Source organism: Manis javanica, chromosome 12, assembly GCF_040802235.1.
Source record: "Manis javanica isolate MJ-LG chromosome 12, MJ_LKY, whole genome shotgun sequence".
Lineage (NCBI taxonomy): Eukaryota > Metazoa > Chordata > Mammalia > Pholidota > Manidae > Manis > Manis javanica.
This window is the reverse complement of record NC_133167.1, coordinates 17,113,565-17,136,037: the sequence shown is the minus strand read 5'-3', so window position 1 is coordinate 17,136,037 and position 22,473 is coordinate 17,113,565. Positions and strand designations below refer to the sequence as shown.

Sequence of the window (22,473 nt, the reverse complement as noted above, 5' to 3'; positions counted from 1 at the left end):
CTTCTTGCTTGTCTGTGGCTTTACGAGAAGCATGAACAGTCCCATGATAACTCTGGGAAGGAATGGTGTCTGGGTGCCCTCTCCTGCTTGGTTTCCCTTGCTGCAAATATGCCTCTACTATCTACCCATGGACCCCTGCTACATCAGTACCCTTAAAAGCATGTTTGGTTATATTTTCCCCTTGCTCAGGAATCTCAACAGGGCCTGGAAAATCAGCTTTTAACCCCGTATGTGTCCATTTGAGGCCCCAGCCTCCTTTTTGTAGACACTCCTCCATTTAAATTTTGTATGTTGTATTTCCATTTGAATTCATCTTTAGCTATTTTTTTGTTTGTTTCTCTTTTGATTTCTTCTTTGACCCAGTGGTTGGTTAGTAGCATGTTGTTTAATCTCCACATATATGTGAATTTTCCAGTTTTCTTCTTATAATTGATGCTAGTTTTATACCATTGTGGTAGGAAAAGATGCTTAATATGAGTCTTCATGAATTTATTTAGACTTGTTTTGTGTCCTAACATATAATTTAACCTGGAGAATGTTCCATGTGCACTTGGAAAGAATGTATATTCTGTTGCATTTAGATAGAGTGTTCTATATGCCTGTTAAGTCCATCTGGTCTAAGTTAGTGCCATTTAAAGCCAGTGTTTCCCCATTGATTTTTCAGTCTGGATGATCTGTTCATTGATGAAAATGAGGTATTAAAGTCCTCTACTATGATTGTATTGCCATCTATTTCTCCCTTAGATCTGTTAATATTTGCTTTATATATTTAGGTCCACATGTTTCTTATCATTACCTATTTATATTGCTTAGGGACTGAGCTGTGATGCTCTGAGTACTGGGCCTATATCTTTCCTATCTCTGTGTCCCCCAGTACCAGGCACAGTCATGGGCACAAGGGAGGCTCTCAGTAATATTTGTTAAATGAATAAATTTCATGTACCAGCCAAAGGGCTATGAATGACACCAAGCAGTGGCTACTACATCTGGTGGTAAACTTTATTTGGATTGTTTGACATAAAAGAGAGTGAAAAAGAGACAGGAAGGATGTGGGCAGGTGGAATAAGCCTGGCCCTTTGGGTCTCAGTTTTTTAAGTTAGAAACTAAATTTTGTCAGCACATTTAGCATGGGTAGACTATTAGGAGCTGATCTACACTGGCCAAATCCACAGAAACAAATTGTGCTCTGCAGTGCCCACATGTTTATTTTACTGAGAAAATTAGCCCTCCTGGCAATTATAATGCATAGAACCCCCTATTCTAGTTAACTATTGCTGCATAACTAACTATCTGAAAATGTAATGGCTAAAAACATTTTGTTATATTCATGATTTTGTGGGTCAGGAATTTGGTTAATACACATAAAAAGTGTCTTACCTGTGCTTCACAATGGAGTGGGGCTTCAGTTTGAATGACTAAAGATGACTGGGATGGTTAAGGAAGAGCCATAATGTCTGGGCCTCAGGTCTGGCTTTTGGTTGGCTTCCTCAGTTTTTCTCCATGTCACCTCTGCTGGGGTTGGAATTTCCAAGATGACTTCTTCAGTTGAATGTTGCCTGGACTGGTTTGGCCAGAACAGCCAGGTATCTCTCACTCTCTCTCTCTCTCCACATGACTAGCTTGGGCTTCCTCACAGCATGGTGGTCTCTGGATAGTCAGACTTCTCACAGGGTACTGGCTTCCCCCAGAGTGGATGGTCCTAGAGACAGAAAGTAGAAGTTGCCAGTTCTTTTAGTCCTGGGCTTGGAAACTGGCACAGCATCTTTTCCACTGTAGTCTAACCATGAAAGCAGTTATAGAGTCCACCCAGAATCTAGAGGAGAAGATGTAGACCTCACCTTAGTGAAAGGAATGTCAAAGAATATGTGGCATATTGAATCCACAAAATCCTCTTCTTAGGATCCAGGTACCTATGGAGATAAATTAATGACAATATTAGCAGACTGCTGTGGGCAGGGACCCCAGGACTAAAGGAGTAGAGTTATATGGAAGGAAAATTTGGAGAAACCTGGTTAAATGTGCTTCTCTGGTGCCTGCTCATCAGATTAAGTATCTCTCTCTTGAGAGGGAAATGCAGCCAAATTCTGCTGTTTAGCTCCCCTCTTCTGGGTTTTGTAATGGCCACTCCCATTCTGGTGATACATTCTTTCTTCAGTTTGGCTAATACCACTGATTAGATGGGTTTTCTTCCCCACTACTCATGTTACCATCAAGCCTTCCAGAGATTATCCTCCAGTTACCTTGACTTGACTTGAGTGTTTTTCAGTTTCATCTGGCAGATATTTACAGGTTGTCCTTGAAGCTGTGACAAAATTAGGTGTACTGCCTTTAAGTCTCAGGGATAGGAAATTTGAAACTAAGTATTAGGTTAGAAGATGTGAGTTATGCCAATTTAACAACTGCACTGACAGGTTTTTATGTTACGGACAAAATTGTGTGGTCAAAGCAATAATGCAGAACAGTATTCTGACAGGGAAAGATTAGAATTATTTACATGTCCCAGGAGGGGGTTAATTAAATAAGCATAGTATATTCATACTTTGGAATTTTATGCAAGCATTAAAAAGAATAGGGGCAGATGTATGTGCATTGATATGATTTGCTTGCTAAGAGACAGGAAGAATGATTTGTGGATAAAGAATGTAAGGTATATATGCATTATAGGTTTGTATGTGCGTGAGTATCCTTTGAGGGACACTCAAGAAATTGGGAATGATGGCTGACTCTGTGCAGGGGTCTTGGAGTCTGGAGGTGAGAGTTAGGAGGAAGACTTTCTTTATATTGCAGGACTGCTATGGACCCCCACCTGAGCTTCCTCTGGCTTCACCTTCCCCAGGCATAGTTCACCATCTCTTGGGTCCTTCTGTACCTTTGTACTGCTTGACTTTTAACAGTGTGCAGATATTACCTTTTACAGTTTTTAAAAGCAACAGCAAAAAAAACAGAGTAGGAGATAAAAGGATGACTGACCATGTGTTTCCTGATCCCATGTAATATTTTGGGGTCTTCTGATGGTCCTTCCTCTTGTAGCTCTGTTTGGCTCTGGGTCCTTACTTTTGATGTCCACCTCTGTGTCAACGTACTCCTTTCAGCTCTGCATCCATTGCTAGTCTCATGGAATACTCTCATGGTTCCATTCCAGCCCAGCCTGGTTGGTAGGGAAAGGTGTGCTCAGCTTCCTGAAGTTTGCCTCTGAGTGCGTGAGGGGTGCAGGCAGTGGGCAGGGCTTCTGTTTTCCTGATGGTTTCTCCGAGGGCATCCCAGGCAATGCCTTCTCTTTCCTCACTCTTGGCTCGTCCTTTACCCTTAGCCCATTGTTTCTCCAGAATGCAAAATCAGAGGGAAGTTCTTTCTGTCAACTACTTGTTATATAGCTTTGTAACTTATGACATTTCTGCTTTCTTGCATAAAAACGGACATTTTTATGATTTTTGAAGTAATGGCTGCATACATGCACAGAAACGTTTTTTTGCAGTTTTGTTTGTAAAATAAAAAATTTAGAAACATGTTAAATGACCAGTAGCAGGCTAAATAAATTACAATATATTCATAAATAGAACACTATACAACAGTCATAATGAATGTACAAGGTTTCTGTGTATCAATATAGAACTCAAAAATAAAGTTGAGTGTAGAATGATATGTATAGTGGAATGCTATTTGTGTAAATTAAAAACCCCAATACTACGGGTTATCATTGGAGGTATATATATGTATTTACTATATATAGAATAAAATTTTATAAACATCGACAGGAGTACAATTCAAATTAGTGGTTACTCTGGGGAAGAAGAGCAAAGGGCAAGATAAGGGGACTTTGTATCTGAAATATTTTCATTTTTAAAAAATATTTCGAAGCAAATATGACAAATATTAGCAGTCTTAATTCTGGCAGATGAGTACATGGGTGTTCATAGTGTTGTTTTCTTTAATTATCCACATTAAAATATAATTAAAAATACAAGTAATTTGGCTCATCATGAGTCCACATGTTGCCTCTGGCTTGGGCTGATCTTAGAGGAGATCATTCAAGGCAAGATTTGGAGCAAGGAGAACCTGGGAATGCTGTTAATTATTTAGCACCTTCTGTCACTTGGAAATATGAATTCCACTTGTGTGAAGGAGTTGGGGCTAAATTCCTGATGACACTTTGACAGCACTGAGGCATGGCGTTCCCAGTTGGACTTCTCTTCATCTTTGACTCTGAGCAGGCCTTCTTTCTGACATCTGTTAATGTAGGCAAAAGAGCAGCCTGTGCATGAAGTTCCCTCTCTCCTTCTGTTTATCCACCTGATGGCTGCCAGCTTTCAGGAGCAGGTGTAATGACACCAGCAAAACAATGCCTGGTGTTTCTTTGGCCCTTTAGGCTATTTACTTGCTGTTCAGGGTGGTTTTGCTGTGATGAGAGCTCTCAGTAAACTAAATAGGTCTCTAAGTAGGAGACAAGAACTTCTCAGTGCATTATCAATTTTTTCTAGGGGAGATTTTAGATGATTTTAATATTTTTTTCTTCTCTTGTAACAGCTTTAGTAATATATAATCACATACCATACAATTCAACCATTGAGCAATTAAATGATTTTTAGTATATTCAGAGAGTTGTGTAGCTATTGCCACATCAATTTTAGAATATTCTCATCGCCCCAGAAAAAAAACCTCATACTCTAGCTGTTACCACTCTTCCACTCCATTCCCTCATCAACCTCTCTGGTAGCCACTAATCTACTTTCCGTCTCTATGGATTTGCCGATTCTGGATATTTCATATAAACGGACTAATTCAGTATGTGTTCTGTTGTGAAGGGCTTCTTTCACTTAGCATGATGTTTTCAAGGTTCATGTTAAAGCATATATCAGTATTTGTTTCCTTTTTATAGCTGAATAATACTCCACTGTAGGGATATACCCCAATTTGTTCATCCATTCATCTGTTGATAGATATTTGGGTTGTTTCCACTGCTTGAGTTTTCAACGTACACACAGCTGTCAAAGACAAGCACAGCTGGACATAGGTGAAGTGGTGAAAACAGATTTTATTCAATAACTACTGACAGCAGGAGAAAGAGATAAACTCCATTCTGATCTGTGCAGAGGTGACTGGGCATTTTAGAGGGAGAGTGATAGAGTGGGATGTGGGATGATGGGGCTTGAGCAGAGTCAGAAAAATAAAAAATTACAAAAAGCAGGAAGGAGGGGGTTGGCCCATGTGAAATTCATCTGGGTTTGCTAACTGGTGCTTATTTTATTGAAGTTAAGCTGTTACCCTCCCACAGAGGCTGGGAGACAAGGCCCTATCTTCAGGTATTGGCTTGAACAAACAGGAAATTTCCTTTGGCAGACTTGAGTTTTCTCAGGCAGGCACTTTAAGGGGGCTCCATCCTAATGATTAAGGTTGTCCTAGGAATGCTACTGTAAGCTGCTAGAAACCATGCTAGTGTGTTTACGCCTTTATGGGCCAAGGGTCTAGTCATGAAGAGGGTTGAGAGGAGCTTGACTTGAATTTAGTTAAGGAGAGAATCTTTGTTATAACCCAAATCTGAGTTTCCTAAATTTGTTTAGGTTCCAACCTTTTGAAAATCTGAAAGCTATGGCACTTTGATACAGGAGAAAGTGAGTTTATACACAACATATTGTACAGAATTTCATCTCCCTCCTGCCCACCTCAGGTTACCAACCCTTGCCTGGGGGACAGATTAGTGTGCTCTAGGTACTATATCTATAATGATGACCTTAATGGGCTACCTTGGGTTATTGACTGTAACTTATGGGCAAACCGTTGTACAACTTTGAGATTGATTAACAGTGTAATTCTTTTGTTTAACAGAGGAGAAAATGTCAGGCAAGACAAGACCAAAGCCTGGCTGATTTAATCATTGAAAATAAAACAAAACCATGTTTAGATTTAGACATTTTATTGCTTACACAGTAAAAGGAAGCATAAGGCAAAGGTGCCAGCTCCCCTTGATACTTGTCTCACAAACTCAAAAGCACAACACTGAAACTTTTCCAACCAGATGACTGCAATGTGAGTTGAAGGGTGCCCTGTGGCTGAGGGGTTCTAAAGCTTAGAGCTATACAAAGAGCTACCCTTTAGCTCTTTTCTAAGTGGGAGTGGGTAGAAAGCTCACACCACATCAGAAACTGGGAGGTGATGAGAAACGGCCTCATAACTGCCTCCCAGGTGGGACAGGGAGGTGAGTGGGAGGTGTCCTTGTAGCAGGGACTTATAGCTCCTCTTCTTTCATATTTGAGGAGGATCACAGAATGTTTGTCCAAACCTATAAGCTGTGGCTTAAGTCTTTGCATGCATGGACATGTGCAAGGTTACCCTACAACTCCACTGACCTTTCACGTGTCTAAGAATTCTCAGGGGCATCGATCACTACATTACATAGATACTCTAATTTTTCTGATAGGAGCTTATACCAAGTCTGTTGTTTGTCTTAGATAACATCAGATGAGAGTCACCACAGCCATGACTCCCTATAGGTTGATTAGGCCTGTTTGGAGTACAGACTGCAGCCAGGCTCCCCATTTGGAGGGCAAATAGAGGTGTCAGCAAGCATGCATGTCCCACCTCAGCTGACCCACAGAAGTCCTGGGCAATATGCTTGCTTGTTACCACCCATGTTGCAGTTTAGAACAACCTGTGACAAATAAACAAGATGCCAACAATAAGATGAAGTTTAGGAGACCAGGTCAATGTCCAGAAAGTTAATCTTGCTCTGTCATCTTTACTGGAGGTGGATCCTTGCTCAGGTCAACAGCTCTTGGGAAGTTTCTAAGATTTTCTTTGGCCAGCAGTCAAATTGAGGATGGTGGCTGCAGTCTGGGTTAAATAGGCTAGATGCTTTGTAGGTCAGAGCTGAGAGGGAGAGATGAATAGTTCCTCCTTCCACCCTCAACTTCCTGGGGCTGACTCTTGATGTCCCACTAACCAGAGGTGTTACTCTCCTTCCACAGCCATGTGATCAGTGTGATTGTTCCTCCAGCAATCATCTCATTCTTTGTCCCAATCCTCCTAGGTCTTACCTTCATGTGAGCCCTGGTTTCTCCAGAGGGTCTCATTTGATTCCTCCATGTATACCTCGTACAATCCTAGAACATCTCCCACCCCTTGACATATGAGCCCTGCCAGGACCATCTTAGGAGTTGTTACCTCATATTCATGGTCATTATCATCAATATCCATGATTGCCCAAGAGTAGCAAGCATAGCCAGTGGCAAAAGAAGTGCCAAGTTAAAATACTCCCTGACTTCTCTTGCTGCTTGCAGATTCTGGTAGCCTGATTTCCAAAGGGGTAGGTGTGGGAAGAAAAATGGTAGAATGAGAAGAGTTAATTATGTGATTTGGGGTCTTGTACAGCCTATCTGGACCTCACTCATAATTAAAAGTTCTGTTTAAATGGGAGGTAGCCTTCTCGTAAATTGCCGTGTGTATAGTCCATATTGACTTTCTTAAGCATGTGGTCCACTGGGAGCTTGAGCCTTGGTTGTCCAATTATCTTTTTTGGTTTCCCCTTGAACAGTCCATTCTATCCATCTTTCAGTGGCACCTGGGGGGTGCCTGGGGATGATATGAGCCATGAAACGTCCAGCAAATGTTCCAAGTAGCTGCCCACTGCTGGGTACCTTTTACTACAAAGGTGGCACCATTGTCTCATTGCATGCTCTTGGTCCAGATATATAGCATAACCCATCTAAGGGTCTTTGAAATAGTGTGCCCCTATCTGCTGTGGAGATGGAGATGGCAGTGCCATTCTTTGAAAAGGTGTCTCCTGTAGTCAATGCCCAACTGTACCCTTGAGAGGATGGTAACAGACCCATACAGTCTGTTTGCCAGGACAGGTCAGTTTGGTACTCCTATTTGCCCCAAAGTTTCCTTTACCACTGGACTATGTAGTTGGCAGTTTAGGCATATTTGCCAGGCTTCCTTGGCTTCATATGCTGGAGTCACTGAGCCTTGTCTTGAATTATAGATGGATAACCATGCCCTGTGCAAGATGTATCCAGGTGGCTATGGTTCTTATGCAAGCACCACGTATCTCACCAGCTTGTTAAATCCATTGATGTCCATCCAAGGAGACCTTTTCCAAGGCCTCAACCTGGGTCATGAATCAGGGTGTCAGTCTTCTGTGATCTGCTGCCATAACGTTCATTGCCAGATAGGCTGAGACTTGATCATCCAGGCATTTTGCTGCCAGATACTAGTCCACACTGTCATGAATCAGTGAAAATGTAACAACGTGTATTTTGGAAGTCTTTTCCAGGGCAAGTCCACAGCTCACAACTCTGCCCACTGAACAGAATTCTCTTTTCCATGCATAGCCTTAAACAGTTTCCTTTGGGGCTGCATAGCAGCATGACCTTCAGCTTAGCTAATCCATCCACGAACCTAGGCATTATGAAGAACCTCAGTGTACTGAAGCTCCTAAGCAACCTGAGGTGTTGGTAGACTCTGCATCTGAATCCAGAGGGCAACTAACCGCTAAATGCTTGGCTTCCTTCCTTCCTGAATATACCACTTCTGTGTAATAAGGGAAGCTTGTTAGGCAATACCCACTTTGTTGATAAGAATTGTCTAGAGTCTATCTTTGGGGTTCAAGAGATTTAACTGTCCCCAAAAGCGATGGTGCCCATTGAGCAAAGTGCTCAGTCTAATCTTGAGTGACTGTCACATCCTCTGGGCATTCTTATTTTCCACTATCAGTCCAGAATGGGAATACTGTGACCCTAAGGGAAGTTATAGCTTCCCCTCCTGTCCCCATGGCTGCTTATCAGGTGATGGTTTCATTATGGTTGTAAAGACCCACTACAACAAGCCCTGAGCAATCTCTACCTGTTCTTCCTCCATGCTCAAGTCATCAGCTAAGGTGTTTGTGGCCAGGATGGCTGGGAGCATGGGGCTGGTCATTAGGTGATGAATTGATCTCCATTCCTTCACATACAGCTGAACTGGTGTGGCTTTCTCATATGCCAGGGCAACCCAACTTCTAGAGTCTCATTAGGATTTTGCCCAAACCTATCTTCAATTTCTTCTTTCCTGCTTCTTCTAAGAGGGACCAGCTGCCTAAATAAGCAGAGACTATTTTATCTGTGTCCATAGCCACCTGTCTGAATGAAACCCTTTTGTTTTCCTGATGATACAGAGGGATTAAATGCTTTTAAAAATGTTTATGGGGTCTCTCTCCCCTTTCACTTGAAACACCAACACAACTCATCTGGGCTCTCAGGACTCCACCATTGGGTCAAGGACCTTTGTTCCCTTGTCACTAAACATCAACCAGGTCTGCTACTACCTCCCAGGATCCTAGTGCATACCTTGCTAATTTGCCTGTGGGATCTCTAGGAGAATGTTGTGACCTTCTCAGCTTTGGGGAGGAGAGGGTTAAAAACCGCATGAAGTCAGTCAGGAGTGGTGGGGCAACAGCTGTGGGAGGATCATCCCTTTTGTGGGTGCAGCTTTTATATCAAGAGCATACTGCTTTTTGGTTGGTGAAAGACAGCAGATTCTCTTTGACGCCAGACAGATTAGTGGTGTCACTCCACCAACATTGTTTCCAGAAACTGCTTGGCAAACTCACTCTTAATCTTACCAGTCAGTCTTGCTGAGACCTTCAGCTTATCAACCAATAAGACATTGTTATGCAGTGAAATCTTTGGACATCAGAGGAATTTTCCTAACCCTTTGGGAACATTCACAGTTAAATATTGCAATATTGGTTACACATTTTTGTAACAGTCTGCTGCAGGGATTGGCTCACAGGTCTTCTCACTCTCAGACTCACTTTCCTTTCCTCTCTTCACTGCAATCCTTTTTTAAAAAATGTTTTATTGGAATATAGTTGATATACAATATCATATTGGTTTCAAATATACAACATTCACTGCAATTCTTTCCCCAAACTATCAGTTTTCAAAGAAACACAGACTAAAGGGTGTAACACAGACACTTGGGGAGCTTCACCGTGGTGGAAGCTCAGGGAGCCCAGGAGCATGGGGGACGGGGCAGTGTGGGAGACCACTCCCCTGGAAAGCACAGCTCTGCACTTCCTGTAGTTCCCAGCGGCCATTTACTACCAGAAGAGACAGAACCGGGGAAGGTCCCTTCTCCTCTGCACTGCCGGCCTCATCCCTCCTCCTAACATGGTCCACGCAGTCCTCTGGGGGAAACACGCTTCCCCGCCACTCCCATGTCCCGCTCACACACACTTAGACCAGAGCATGTGCTACTAGATCACAGGAATTTATCTCTGAACTTGGCCGAGTGACTAAGGACTCTAAAAGGGCATTGTAACTTTACCAGCCTCATGTTGGGCACCAACTGTGTCAAATTCACACATTAGAGAGTCAGGGCCAAGACCTAACAGATACTTCCAGTAAAGCTACAAAGGGGCCATGTTTAGAAGACAGTTTATCACTTACACAGAGAGTGGAAAGAAGAAGCCAAAGGTGCCAACTCCTCAAGAATCTTGGCCCACATGCGCAAAAGTACAACCCCAAAACTAAAGGGGCCAGCTGACTGCAGTACGAGTTGTGGGAACTCCTTTGTTGAGGTACCCCTTCTAGACTGCAACAAAGTGGTTTAACATCCAGCTCTTTCTGTGGGGGCTGGGGCAGAAAGTCCACACCTCATTAGAACCCAGAGGTAATGAGAAATTGTCTCCTGGCAGCCTCCCAGGGGACATAAGGAGGTGAGTACGTGGTGGCCTTATGACAGCTCCTTGCCAGCCTCTGGTCCTCTGATGTTCTGGGGGGTTCAAAGGCATTCAGCCCTGAGTACTCAGGGCAGCTGGTTGAAGCCTTTGTGTATATGGATGTCAGGAGTGTCATGGCAGAGCTATTACCCAACAAAGTGACAAAGCCCATTAGTGTTGGGGCTAGAACTAGAACAAAATTTCCTGCCAAATTACGATTAGCATGTATAATGTGGGGGGAGGCACAGGGAGGGATGTGCAACACAGAGAAGACAAGTAGTGACTCTACAGCATCTTACTATGCTGATTGTCAGTGACAGTAATAGGGTTTGTAGGGGGGACCTGGTGAAGGGGGGAGCCTAGTAAACATAATGTTCCTCATGTAATTGTAGATTAATGATACCAAAATTAAAAAATTAAAAAAAAAATTTCCTGCCAAGCAGTCTGTGACTTCTCAGCTGATACTGCCAGCTATGAATGACTGGGTTAAGATGAAAACACATGACAAGACAGGCACTTTTTTTTGCTATAAAAATTATCCTTTTTTAAAAAAAAAATCACATCAATGTAGGTACACGCTAATTGTGATTACATGACCACATTTTAGAGAAAATGTCATTTTCACTTAGTTGAAATAATTTTCAGAAGGAATACTTGTTTATTATAGGGAAATCAGAAAACATAAAGACAGAGAAGAAATCCAAATCTTATGTAATCTCAAAACCCTACACATGTCACAGTGCCTTGTACATATAGGTGCTTAATAAGAATTTGTGGAAAGAATACATAATATACACATCATCTTGGAGGTGAGTAAGCAATTTCTCTGCTTGTCCTTGGTGAATAGGCTTCCACACTTTCCCCTCGGTGTCAGCTACATTTACATAAAGATTTTTAAATGAAAGCATACTCTTTTTTGTAAACCTTCCCTTTACTAGAAAATTAATTCAGTATCTTTCTATACCAACAAACACTTCTATAACAGTTTTTGATGGCTACACCAGAATTTCCTGAGCCTTATTATATATTTAGATTTTTCATATGTAAAACTTTCATAAATATATGTCACTAAATACCACGCATATCCTGAATTAAATAAGTCCTTAAAATGGTATTGTTGTGGTAAAAGATTTCATTCAGAACTTTGGTATGTATTGCCTGCCACATTGTCTTCCAGAAGTTATAAACAGTTTTGTGCAACAGAGGGCATTTCCATTTCTAAGAAAAGAGAGACTGCCAGTGTGTTCTTCTCAGAGCAAATAAACAAAATAGCAAACACCCCTTAAAAATTGATCTTTAATTCTGGGTTATGGGCTGACAAGGGAAAGGAAACATTGGTCTGGCCCTCTTTCCGCCTTGCTCTACAGGAAAGAAAACCTTGAAACCAAAGAGGAACCAACTCAGGTGAACATTCCTCAGTCCCTTTCTGTTCTCTTTTCTCAGGGACCATCTTTGTCCACAGAGGGTTCTGGCTGAAGCTCTGGAGGTTTTAAATACCACAAACTTCATCTAGGTTTTTATTTTTTAGGGGAAATTCACATAATATAATTAATCATTTTAAAGTGTACAATTGTACAGGTGTACAATTCATTGGCATTTTGTGTATTCTCAATGTTATGAAACCACTGCCTCTAGTTTCAAAACTTTTCCAACACCCCAGAAAAACACCATCATTCCTCTCTCCTACTATCCCTTTATAATCAGTAACCTATTTGCTGTCTCCATGGATTTGCTTATTCAAATAAAAAGGATTGTACATTATGTGACCTTTTGTATCTGGCTTCTTGGACTCAGCAGATGTTGTCAAGGTTCACTCCAGGTTTAATGTGTATCATATTCCATTTATTTTCATGGCTGCATAATATTCCATTGTCAGAATATACCACAAATTGCCTATCCATTTGTCAGCTAATGACATTTGGGTTATTTCCACCTTTTGACTATTATGAATAATACTTCTCTAAACCTTGTATACACATCTGTGTGTGGCATGTTTTCATTTCTCTTGGGTATATACCTAGGAATGGAATTGATCAATCATATGGTAATTCTATGTTTAACCTTTTGGGGACCTGCCAAGTGGTTTTCCATAGCAGGTGCACCATTTTTACATTCCATTCAGGTGCACCATTACATTCAGCAGTGTATAATCTCTACATGCTCACCAACAATTTGTTATTTTCTGTTTTTTTTCTTATTATTAAAACCATCCTAGTAGGTGTGAAATGGTATCTTCTTGTGGTTTTGATTTGCATTTCCTTAATGACCAATAATGTTGAACATCTTCTCATGTGTGTATCAGCCATTTATATGTCCTCTTTGGAGGAATGTCAAGTCCTTTGACCATTTTAAAATTGGGTTGTCTTGTTGTTGAGTTTTTAAGAGCTCTTTGTATATTCTGGATATTAAGCCCTCATCAAATATATGATTTGGAAATATTTTTTCCCATTCTCTAGAATGTCTTTTTACATTCTTGATAATGTCCTTTGATGATTAAAAATTTTTTAATTTTATGGTCTTATTTTTTTTCTTTCATTGCTCATTCTTCTATTTTCAAATCTATGAATCCTTTGCCAAATCCAAGGTCATGAAGATTTATTGCTATATTTTATTCTAAGAGTTTTATATTTTTAGCGCTTATATTTAGGTTGTTGATTCATTTTGAGTTAATTTTTATAGATGAGGTGAGGTAGGGGTCCAACTTCATTCATTTGCACTTGGTTATCCAGTTGTCCCAGCTCCATTTATTGATGAGACTGTTATTTCACCCATTGAATAGTCTTGGCACTCTTGTAAGAAATCAATTGACCATAGATATTTGGGCTTATTTCTGGACTTTCAGTTCTAGTCCATTGGTGTCTGTGTATATCCTTATGATACTGCCACACTGCTTTGAGTACTATAGTTTTGTAATAAGTTTTAAAATCAGGGAGGGAGAGTGACTCTTCCAACTTTGTTGTCTCTTTCACTGTTGTTTTGGCTATTCAAGTCTTCTTGCAGTTCCATATGAATGTGAGAATTGGTTTTTCCATTTCTTCAGAAAAGGAGATTGCATTCAATCTGTAGATCATTTGTAGAGTGCTGCCAATTTAACAATATTAAGTCTCCTAATCCAGGAACATGGGATATATTTTCATGTATTTAGGTCTTGAATTTCTTTCAGCAGTGTTTTGTACTTTTCAGTGTACACATAACTTATCTCCTTGGTTAAATTTATTCCTAAGTATTTTATTCTTTTGGATACTATATTAGTCTTCTCTGGCTGCCATAGCAAAATACCACAGACTGGATATCTTAAACAATAGAAATTTATTTTCTCATAGTTCTGGAGGCTGGAAGTCTAAGATCAGGGCGCCCGCATGTTTGGTTTCTGGCACAAGCTCTCTTCCTGGCCTGTAGATAGCAACCTTTTCCCTGTGTCTTCACATGGCCTTTCCTTGATGTGTGTGTGCAGAGAGAGAGAGCGCGCGCACTGTCTGATTTATCTTTTTATGAGGACACTAATTCTATTGGGTCAAAGCCCCACTGTTATTTACTCTTAATTACATCCTTAGAGGCCCCATCCCTAAATATAGCCACACTGGGGGTTAAGGCTTCAACATATGCATTTAGGAGAGACACAGACATTCAGTCCCCAACAGATACTATTGCAAATGGAATTATTTTCTTAATTCCTTTTCAGACTATTTTTTCAGGCTTTAAAAACTAATCCCCACTCCAGTGTAGCCACTGTTACCAGTTTTGTATGACTCCTCTTCTCCATCTCCTTTCTGCCTCTGCCTCTGTCTTTCTCATATTCCTTGTGTTGTTCTGCAACTTTTTTTTCCCACTTGATTCACTAACAACTGCTAAAAACTGATTAAATGTCTGTAATGTGGCTAGCAGTATGTCAAGCAATATTGGAGACAAAAAAAAAAGGTTCCTGTTCTTGAAGATTTTAAATCTAGTTAAAGAGACAAGACAGCTGACAAAATAACCAAGGAGCAGTTTATGAGCATATGTAATTAAATTATCACCTGTGTGGCCCATGCACTAGGATGTAAACTCTCTAACAGTGGGTCTTTCCTGCTGCGTTCATGGCTATATCCCCAACCCCTCTATCAGTATAGGAGGAACAGGATAGGAGCTCAATAAATGAGTGTTGAGTGAATTCAACACTCCTCTTTGGAGTCTGACCTGGAAGCTCCCTCTCCCATTCATCCTGGAAGATGATCCCTAGGAGGCTATGTTCTACAAAGTAGCACTTGGATGGGACCTATCTGAGAACCTTGGGGCTTCTAACTGGCTCAGGTTACAGCCTACTGGTAGACTCACAGAAACGGCACACTGTCTCAACAAGTATTCTGGTGGCTTTCTAAAATAAGTTCTTACATAAATAGAACCTTGTTAACTGATAAGTCCACCAAGTACTCTGATAAGAGAAAAATGAAGGAAGAGGGAAGAAAACATGATTTAGGCAAAGTGGGAAATGTTCCAGAAACCTCCAAGCTGACAGCCAGGAAGTGGTGCCATAACCTTTTGATTCCAGTAGAGGACTATTGATCTAGTCTTTTTTTTTTCTGGAGTGTTACTAAAGTTTTCTATTTATTTATTAATAAAAAGTACATAGTACAAACCCTTTATCCCAATCCAAATACTCAGTAAAAGATTACAGTAAATCTGGATGGCATAGATATGCATTGTTTGGCATGATTTAAACATTTAAAAACAGCTGTTAACATTTAGTAAATCACATGACCACTTATATTTCTAACAAACTATTCTTAAGACATAGTAACAAATACATATGATTTTTCACTTAGAAATAATGTTAAGACTAAACCCTACTATTGCAGCAACAAGATGTAACCCATTAATTGTAAACTCTTTATTTCTCCTTTAAGTTGCTGTTTTGGGTCTTAAGCTGAGCTGGTCAAATTTTAGCACACAATCGTTTAGAGGGACAGATTCTCGTTCAGATTGAGAAATTTCCAGTTTGAGCTAGCTTTTTAAGAATATGACTTTTTTTTCTGATTCCAAGATTATAGAAAATTTGAAAAACAAGTGACAGTATAAAGAAGAAAGTAAAGTAAACCATCTATAAAACCATGACTCAGAGATAACCACTGTTTGCATTTTTATTAAAATATCTGTAATTTTACTGGAACTTAACAAAAGGAAAAACAACCAAACTTCAGATAAATAAGTTTTCAAAATGAGATATTATTTCTTAAAAAGAGTCTTCTAAAATTAAAGAATTAGGAGGCATATTAAGAGGTTGGGGTCATTGCAGAGGTCCCCAACCTGGGTGATTTTGCTCCCTTGGGGACCTCTTGGCAATATCTGGAGACGTTTATGGTTGTCACAACTTGATGGTGGGGGTGTGTGCCAGTGGGTAGAGGCTAGGGGTGCTGCTAAACAATGTACAATGCACAGGACACAACAAAGAACTATCCAGGCCCAGATGTTAACAGTGCCATGAGAAACCTTGGCTTATTGCATAGCTGTGGTGGTTTTAAATAGCATGTATTTTTAAAGGGCCTAAGTTTGCTTCCAATTAGTAAGACATACTCAGTTTTCTCAGGGATCACTGGAATGAGGGGTTGAGAGCACGGCCTCCACCCAGGAGGTCTGAGTTTGAAATCTGATTCTGCTGCTGTACTGGTCACTGCCAGTATAGTGACCTGGGGCAACCTCTTTAGGCCTCAGTTTCCTCATCTGCCAAATTCTGGTAATGTTACACCTCGCTTGTACAGCTGTAGTGAGGACTAAATGAGCTAATATAAGTAAAGTGCTTGGAACAGTGTTTGGTTTATGCTAAGCTCCATGCAATATTTGCAACTATTATTTTTTATTAATATTATGTTATTATCTTAAGTAAACCACACTGGAACACAAATTAAGCTTACTTTTAGGTTGATTCTTTTTAGGAATTTAGTAGAGAAAAATATAGATGTATAAGTGCTTTTAGAAAATGGAACCTTAAAGAAAAAGAAACAAAATGAATATGGCTAGGACCCACTTATAAATCTAAGGAGTATGTACATCCCAGAGTGCTACAACCCTCACCACCATGTGGCTCCAGCATTTTTTATCTCCCCCAGTGAAACCCCACAGCTGCTTACCAGACAGACACGGTCCTTTCTGCCCTGGTAATTACTCATCCACTCTGGCCCCTATGGATTTGCCTATTCATCATTTTCTCCTGGACACAATCAGGTAATAGGTTGCCTTTTGTGTCTGGGCTCTCTCAGTACATCATTCACGCTTCATGTATGACATAGCATGTTTGAAGACTTCCTTCCTTTGTATGGCTGAACACTCCTCCGCTGCAGACCACATTTTCTCCATCCATTCATCTGTTGATGGACATTTGGGTTTTTATTGCCTTTTCACTATTGGGAGCCACACTAGTATGTACACACAGGTACTGTTTGAGCACGTGTGTCCAGTTATTGTGGTCATACATGCCAGAGTGTTCTTGCAGGTCATGGGACTATCCTATGGCTGACTGTGGGAGCTCTGAGCTGCTTTCCACAGTGTCCAGACCATTTTGTGTGACCACCAGTGTCACGTGCATGTCTGGTTCTCGACGTCCTAGCCACTGGTCATTATCATGTGTCTTTTCCATGCTGGCCACCCAGGCAGGTGTGAGGGGGCATTCCACTGAGGTTTGACGGGCATTTCCCTATGGAGTGATGATGTCAGGCATCACTTCACGAGCTGGCTGGCCATGTATATATGTTGTTTGGAGAGGAGCATCTTCCTTTTATAGCCTCCTGAAGGCATAGGCCCAGGTCACGGTCAACACATCTTTCTTGCATTCTAAGATTACCTGATCAAACGGCAGGTGACTTGTTTAGGAAACACTTTCTTTTTTTCCCCCCTTCAGATTAAACAAATTTGAGTACTTTCTCATAATTTAAAACTCAAAATAATTTAATAATATATACATTTCACAGTCTTATCCCACCGCTGTCCCCTCCACCCTCCCATAAGTAATCACTTTATGGGGTTCTGATGTATCAAGCCAGTATTTCTCCATAAAAGCAAATGCAAATGTTGTATATACTTATTTGGCTCCCCTTTCTTAGACAAAAGATATTACATTTCTCCATTTAACAATCTATCCTGGCTATCTTTCTATACTACAATCTATCTTTCCATGTTAATACATGAGGAGCTACTTCATCTTCTTTTAAGGTGATACAGTATTCCATTATGTAGATATCCCATGCTCAGTGCATAAATGCATTTGTGATTTTTATAAATATTAACAAACTATCCTTCATGTAGTGTTGTGTCATTTGAGACTCCCAGTGGCCATGTGTCAATATGTATATTTCTCTCCAGGAATCATTTACAATCAACTGTTCCAAACTCTACCACACTGGCAGGCATTACTAGGAAACAGAAATGGGAACAAGACTGAATGGATATTGGGGTTTGTCAAGGCTGTCTTCCTGGGATCTGGCAGAACCAGCTGGTGGTTCAGGGTGGATTCTGGGCAATTGGGGAACATATTGAGGACAGTTAGGTAGCATTAGTCCTATGAGAATCCAGTTTTTAATGCCAATAGTAAGATCCAGTTAAGAATGGTATTTTTCTGGATTATCAGTTGGGTGAAATTTCCTTCTATAATTTGAAGGATAGGTCTTTTCTCTAGAATTTTATGTCTCTTTTACAGAAGCTCTTTGGCCTAATTTCTATACTGAAGCAGATTCTGATCTCTTAAGTAACAGATTATGAAAGACAAAGTACCTGGGAAACCACTGTTTCATTTTCTTTCAGTTTGTAGGTTTAATTTAGCCAGAAAATTTGTCTCATATTCATGGATTATTTGTAAGTTTTACCCTCCAAAAACTAAAATGTATTTATTTTCTCCCTCATTTTCAGCAACTATAAAAACATCATCATAGTCATGTCAATTTCACAGATGGATGGGAATCAGTTGTCAATTGCTTTAGAAATTCTAAGGCTAATATGTTTAAGAATTACACTACTTAACACAGCTAATAGATTTTTAAAATTTAAAACATTAATACCACATTGGTCACTTTCTATTTAGATCCTGACTTTCTCATTCAGCTTCTTATTTTTCTTGGAGTTTCTAATTGTGTTTCTTTTGTTGATTACATGAGATATTTATCTTCATTTCATTGACAGCTATCTGCAGAAGATTAAATGCTTCTATGAAGGCATTCTACTATATCTTACTAAAGGGCTGAATTTCCTAAAACCTGGGCTCCAAATATCTACACCTTCATATACCCTAGATTGCCACATATTCCATTTTTCCAAAATCTCATTCCTCCAAGGACCTCAGTTCCCCCAATTCCACCAGATATTCATTGCTCTCAATATTTTAATTCCTGTGTGTCCATTTTTCCCAGTGTTCACCTTTTAGAACTACAGGGCACCCATTCAGTGCCTACCTCCTACACAATCTGCTTTTTCCCAGCCCACTTGCTCTGGAGTGTACATGAGACACTCCCCTGTCTGCTCTCAAGGAAGTGCCTGTCTGGCTGCGCCATGGTTATTCAGCTTTGGTTGAACCCCACAGGTGCTGGAAAAGGCCAAGTATGGTCCAATGTGGATAACCTACACAGGGCCTCAGAGGCAGGTGAACCTGGCCAGCGCCCCACTCCTGGAGCAAGTGATGCGGCAAGAGGAAAAGTACCCAGTGCGGAATGACATGGAACTATGGAAGGAGCACCGAGACCTGCACGGCCTGGCCTATGGGCCCTTCACCTTGTGAGCTGGGGCCAGAAGGGACTGCAACAGGGCCAGGCCTGAGCACAGTGGCACTGGGCAGCCCGTGGATAATAGGCAGAGTAGGATCTCCCTGCATCTTCTGAACCTGATGCTCAGTCTAGGAAGCAGTGATTGGGATGGGGTGAAGCCCAGGGACCGTTCATTGGCTTCTCCACTAATATATTGTGTGATTTTGGACAAATGGATAATTTCCCCTTCCTTAGCCTTATGTTTCTCACATGTAAAATGGGAAGTTTGGACTAGATTATCTCCAAGGTATCTCTGGGAAATTTCCAGCTCCATTCAACATTATAGTTGAAAATATACCAATTCAAATTGTAATGGGATACATCTGTTTATAGTTGGAAAAAAAGTCACCATATTAGTGAAGAGGGCTCAATTTCATTTAAAAAGTATTTCCCAAATTATGTATTGTATACTTTGTGGTTGGATATAACATTCATGGATGCTCTCTGCATACAGAGATAGATGTACGTTTCAGACTTGAGGTCTGCCTAGAAAAGTTACTATTACTTTGACAGTGACAAATTGAAAGATGGGCTGTGTGTTATATATACGTGCCAACTAAGGTAAGTAATTGAGAATCATTGGTGATAAACCGTTCCCCATGCCGCAGGTTATAAATGGATATATTACAGGCTTCTTGTTGTTATGGTATGTTTACAGAGCTCCAAAAACAACAAATGGCTTCTTATTTTCCCTAATTGCTTGATATCCATGTTTCAGTCATTTCTTATGGGGTTGAAGTTAATTCTGTTGGTGGTACTGGCAGCAGCAACAATGATAATGATGTCTGATGACGTGCCAGACATCAGGTTTGTCTCCTCACATCTATTATTTCCTTTTAGTCTCACAACAAGCCTATGAAGTAGATTGTATTATTATCCCCATTTTACAGATGAAGGAACTGAGGCCTACAGAGGTTTTTGCACACTTGCCAAAGGTGACACACCTCGCAAGTGGTGGAATAGATTTCTGATTCTGGAATTCAAGTGCTTACTGCTTGATACTTTTGGAAAGGAAACTGACTCTCTGGAGGGTTCATTTAATCTGTCCTTGATGCCTATACATTCATTCTCCCACTGCATATTTTTCTTTCTTTTTCCTGGTTCCTTCCCGGGTGGACAGTTTCCAAACTCAGTAATTCCCGGGCCCTCTAGTCAAAGTTCTGGGAAGAGAATAGAGAATGTCTGTTCTGTTTCTTTCCTTTTATTTTCTGTTATTTTTTTAAATTGCAGTGTCATTCATATACAATCTTATGTTGGTTTCAAATATACAACACAGTGGTTGGACAGTTACCCATATTATAAATCCTCACCCCTACTAGTGTGGTTAACTGTCAGTCAACATAGAAGGTATTACAGAATCATCGGCTATATTCTCCATGCTATATTACCATCCCCTTGACCAATTTATATGATTGAGAATTTTTGTGCCCCTTTATCCCCCTCCCCTTCCCCACCTACCCACTCCAACCCCTCCCCTCATGGTGACCAACAGTCACTTCTCAGTGTCTATGAGTCTGAGAATGTCTGTTTTTCAAGAGTTCTTTAACTTGATGTCTGGCCCCGAGGGCAAGATTTGGGTGTCAAGTTTTTGTGAGGCCAGGCCACCACTGGACTCGATGGCTCAGATTTAGAATTGGAGCTGAACATTATGTACATCCCTTTGTGATGTAGTTAAAAATACCTTTTATCACAATGATCGAAATTGGAAAAAAAAGAATAAATGAGGCCTAAAGTCAGCAGAAGGAGGGACATAATAAAGATCAGAGAAGAAATAAATAAAATTGAGAAGAATAAAACAATAGAAAAAATCAATGAAACCAAGAACTGGTTCTTTGAGAAAATAAACAAAATAGATAAGCCTCTAGCCAGACTTATTAATTCTAAAAAGAAAAAGAGAATCAACACCCATCAACAGAATCAGAAACAAGAAAGGAAAAATCATGACGGACCCCACAGAAATACAAAGAATTATTAGAGAATACTATGAAAACCTATATGCTAACAAGCTGGAGAACCTAGAAGAAATGGACAACTTCCTAGAAAAATACAACCTTCCAAGACTGACCAAGGAAGAAACACAAAATTTAAACAAGCCAATTACGAGCCAAGAAATTGAAGCGGTAATCAAAAAACTACCCAGGAACAAAACCCCTGAGCCAGATGGATTTACCTCGGAATTTTATCAGACATACAGAGAAGACATAATACCCATTCTCCTTAAAGTTTTCCAAAAAATAGAAGAGGAGGGAATACTCCCAAACTCATTCGATGAAGCCAACATCACCCTAATACCAAAACCAGACAAAGACCCCACCAAAAAAGAAAATTGCAGAACAATATACCCAATGAATGTAGATGCAAAAATACTCAACAAAATATTAGCAAACCGAATTAAAAAATACATCAAAAGGATCATACACCATGACCAAGTGGGATTCATCCCAGGGATGCAAGGATGGTACAACATTCAAAAATCCGTCAACATCATCCACCACATAAACAAAAAGAAGGACAAAAACCACATGATCATCTCCATAGATGCTGAAAAAGCATTCAACAAAATTCAACACCCATTCATGATAAAAGCTCTCAACAAAATGGGTATAGAGGGCAAGTACCTCAACATAATAAAGGCCATATATGATAAACCCACAGCTAACATCATACTGAACAGCGAGAAGCTGAAAGCTTTTCCCCTGAGATTGGGAACAAGACAGGGATGCCTACTCTCCCCACTGTTATTTAACATAGTACTGGAGGTCCTAGCCACGGCAATTAGACAAAACAAAGAAATACAAGGAATCCAGATTGGTAAAGAAGAAGTTAAACTGTCACTATTTGCAGATGACATGATATTGTACATAAAAAACCCTAAAGGCTCCACTCCAAAACTACTAGAACTGATATAAGAATACAGCAAAGTTGCAGGATACAAAATTAACAGACAGAAATCTGTGGCTTTCCTATACACCCACAATGAACCAATAGGAAGAGAAATCAGAAAAACAATTCCAT

At 40.3% G+C, this 22,473-nt stretch overlaps 1 protein-coding gene and 1 long non-coding RNA gene across 3 annotated transcripts in view; one reads left to right on the top strand and one right to left on the bottom strand.

The window, feature by feature from the left end:
* CYP27A1 (cytochrome P450 family 27 subfamily A member 1) overlaps window positions 1-22,473 on the top strand; it is a 39,304-nt gene that overhangs the window by 11,367 nt on the left and 5,464 nt on the right. The window contains exon 2 of one of the 2 annotated variants that reach the window (XM_017649584.3): window positions 19,239-19,429. The exons of the other annotated variant lie outside the window; for it this stretch is intronic. Within the exon in view, the coding sequence (XP_017505073.2) occupies window positions 19,239-19,429 (191 nt within the window). The remainder of the gene's footprint in view (window positions 1-19,238; window positions 19,430-22,473) is intronic. 2 annotated transcript variants of the gene reach the window in all.
* Window positions 9-19,229, bottom strand: LOC140844944 (uncharacterized). Its single transcript, XR_012123532.1, has 3 exons — window positions 2,009-19,229; window positions 1,839-1,910; window positions 9-1,699 (listed from the first exon to the last, which is right to left on the bottom strand). It is a non-coding gene; the product is annotated as an uncharacterized lncRNA (long non-coding RNA).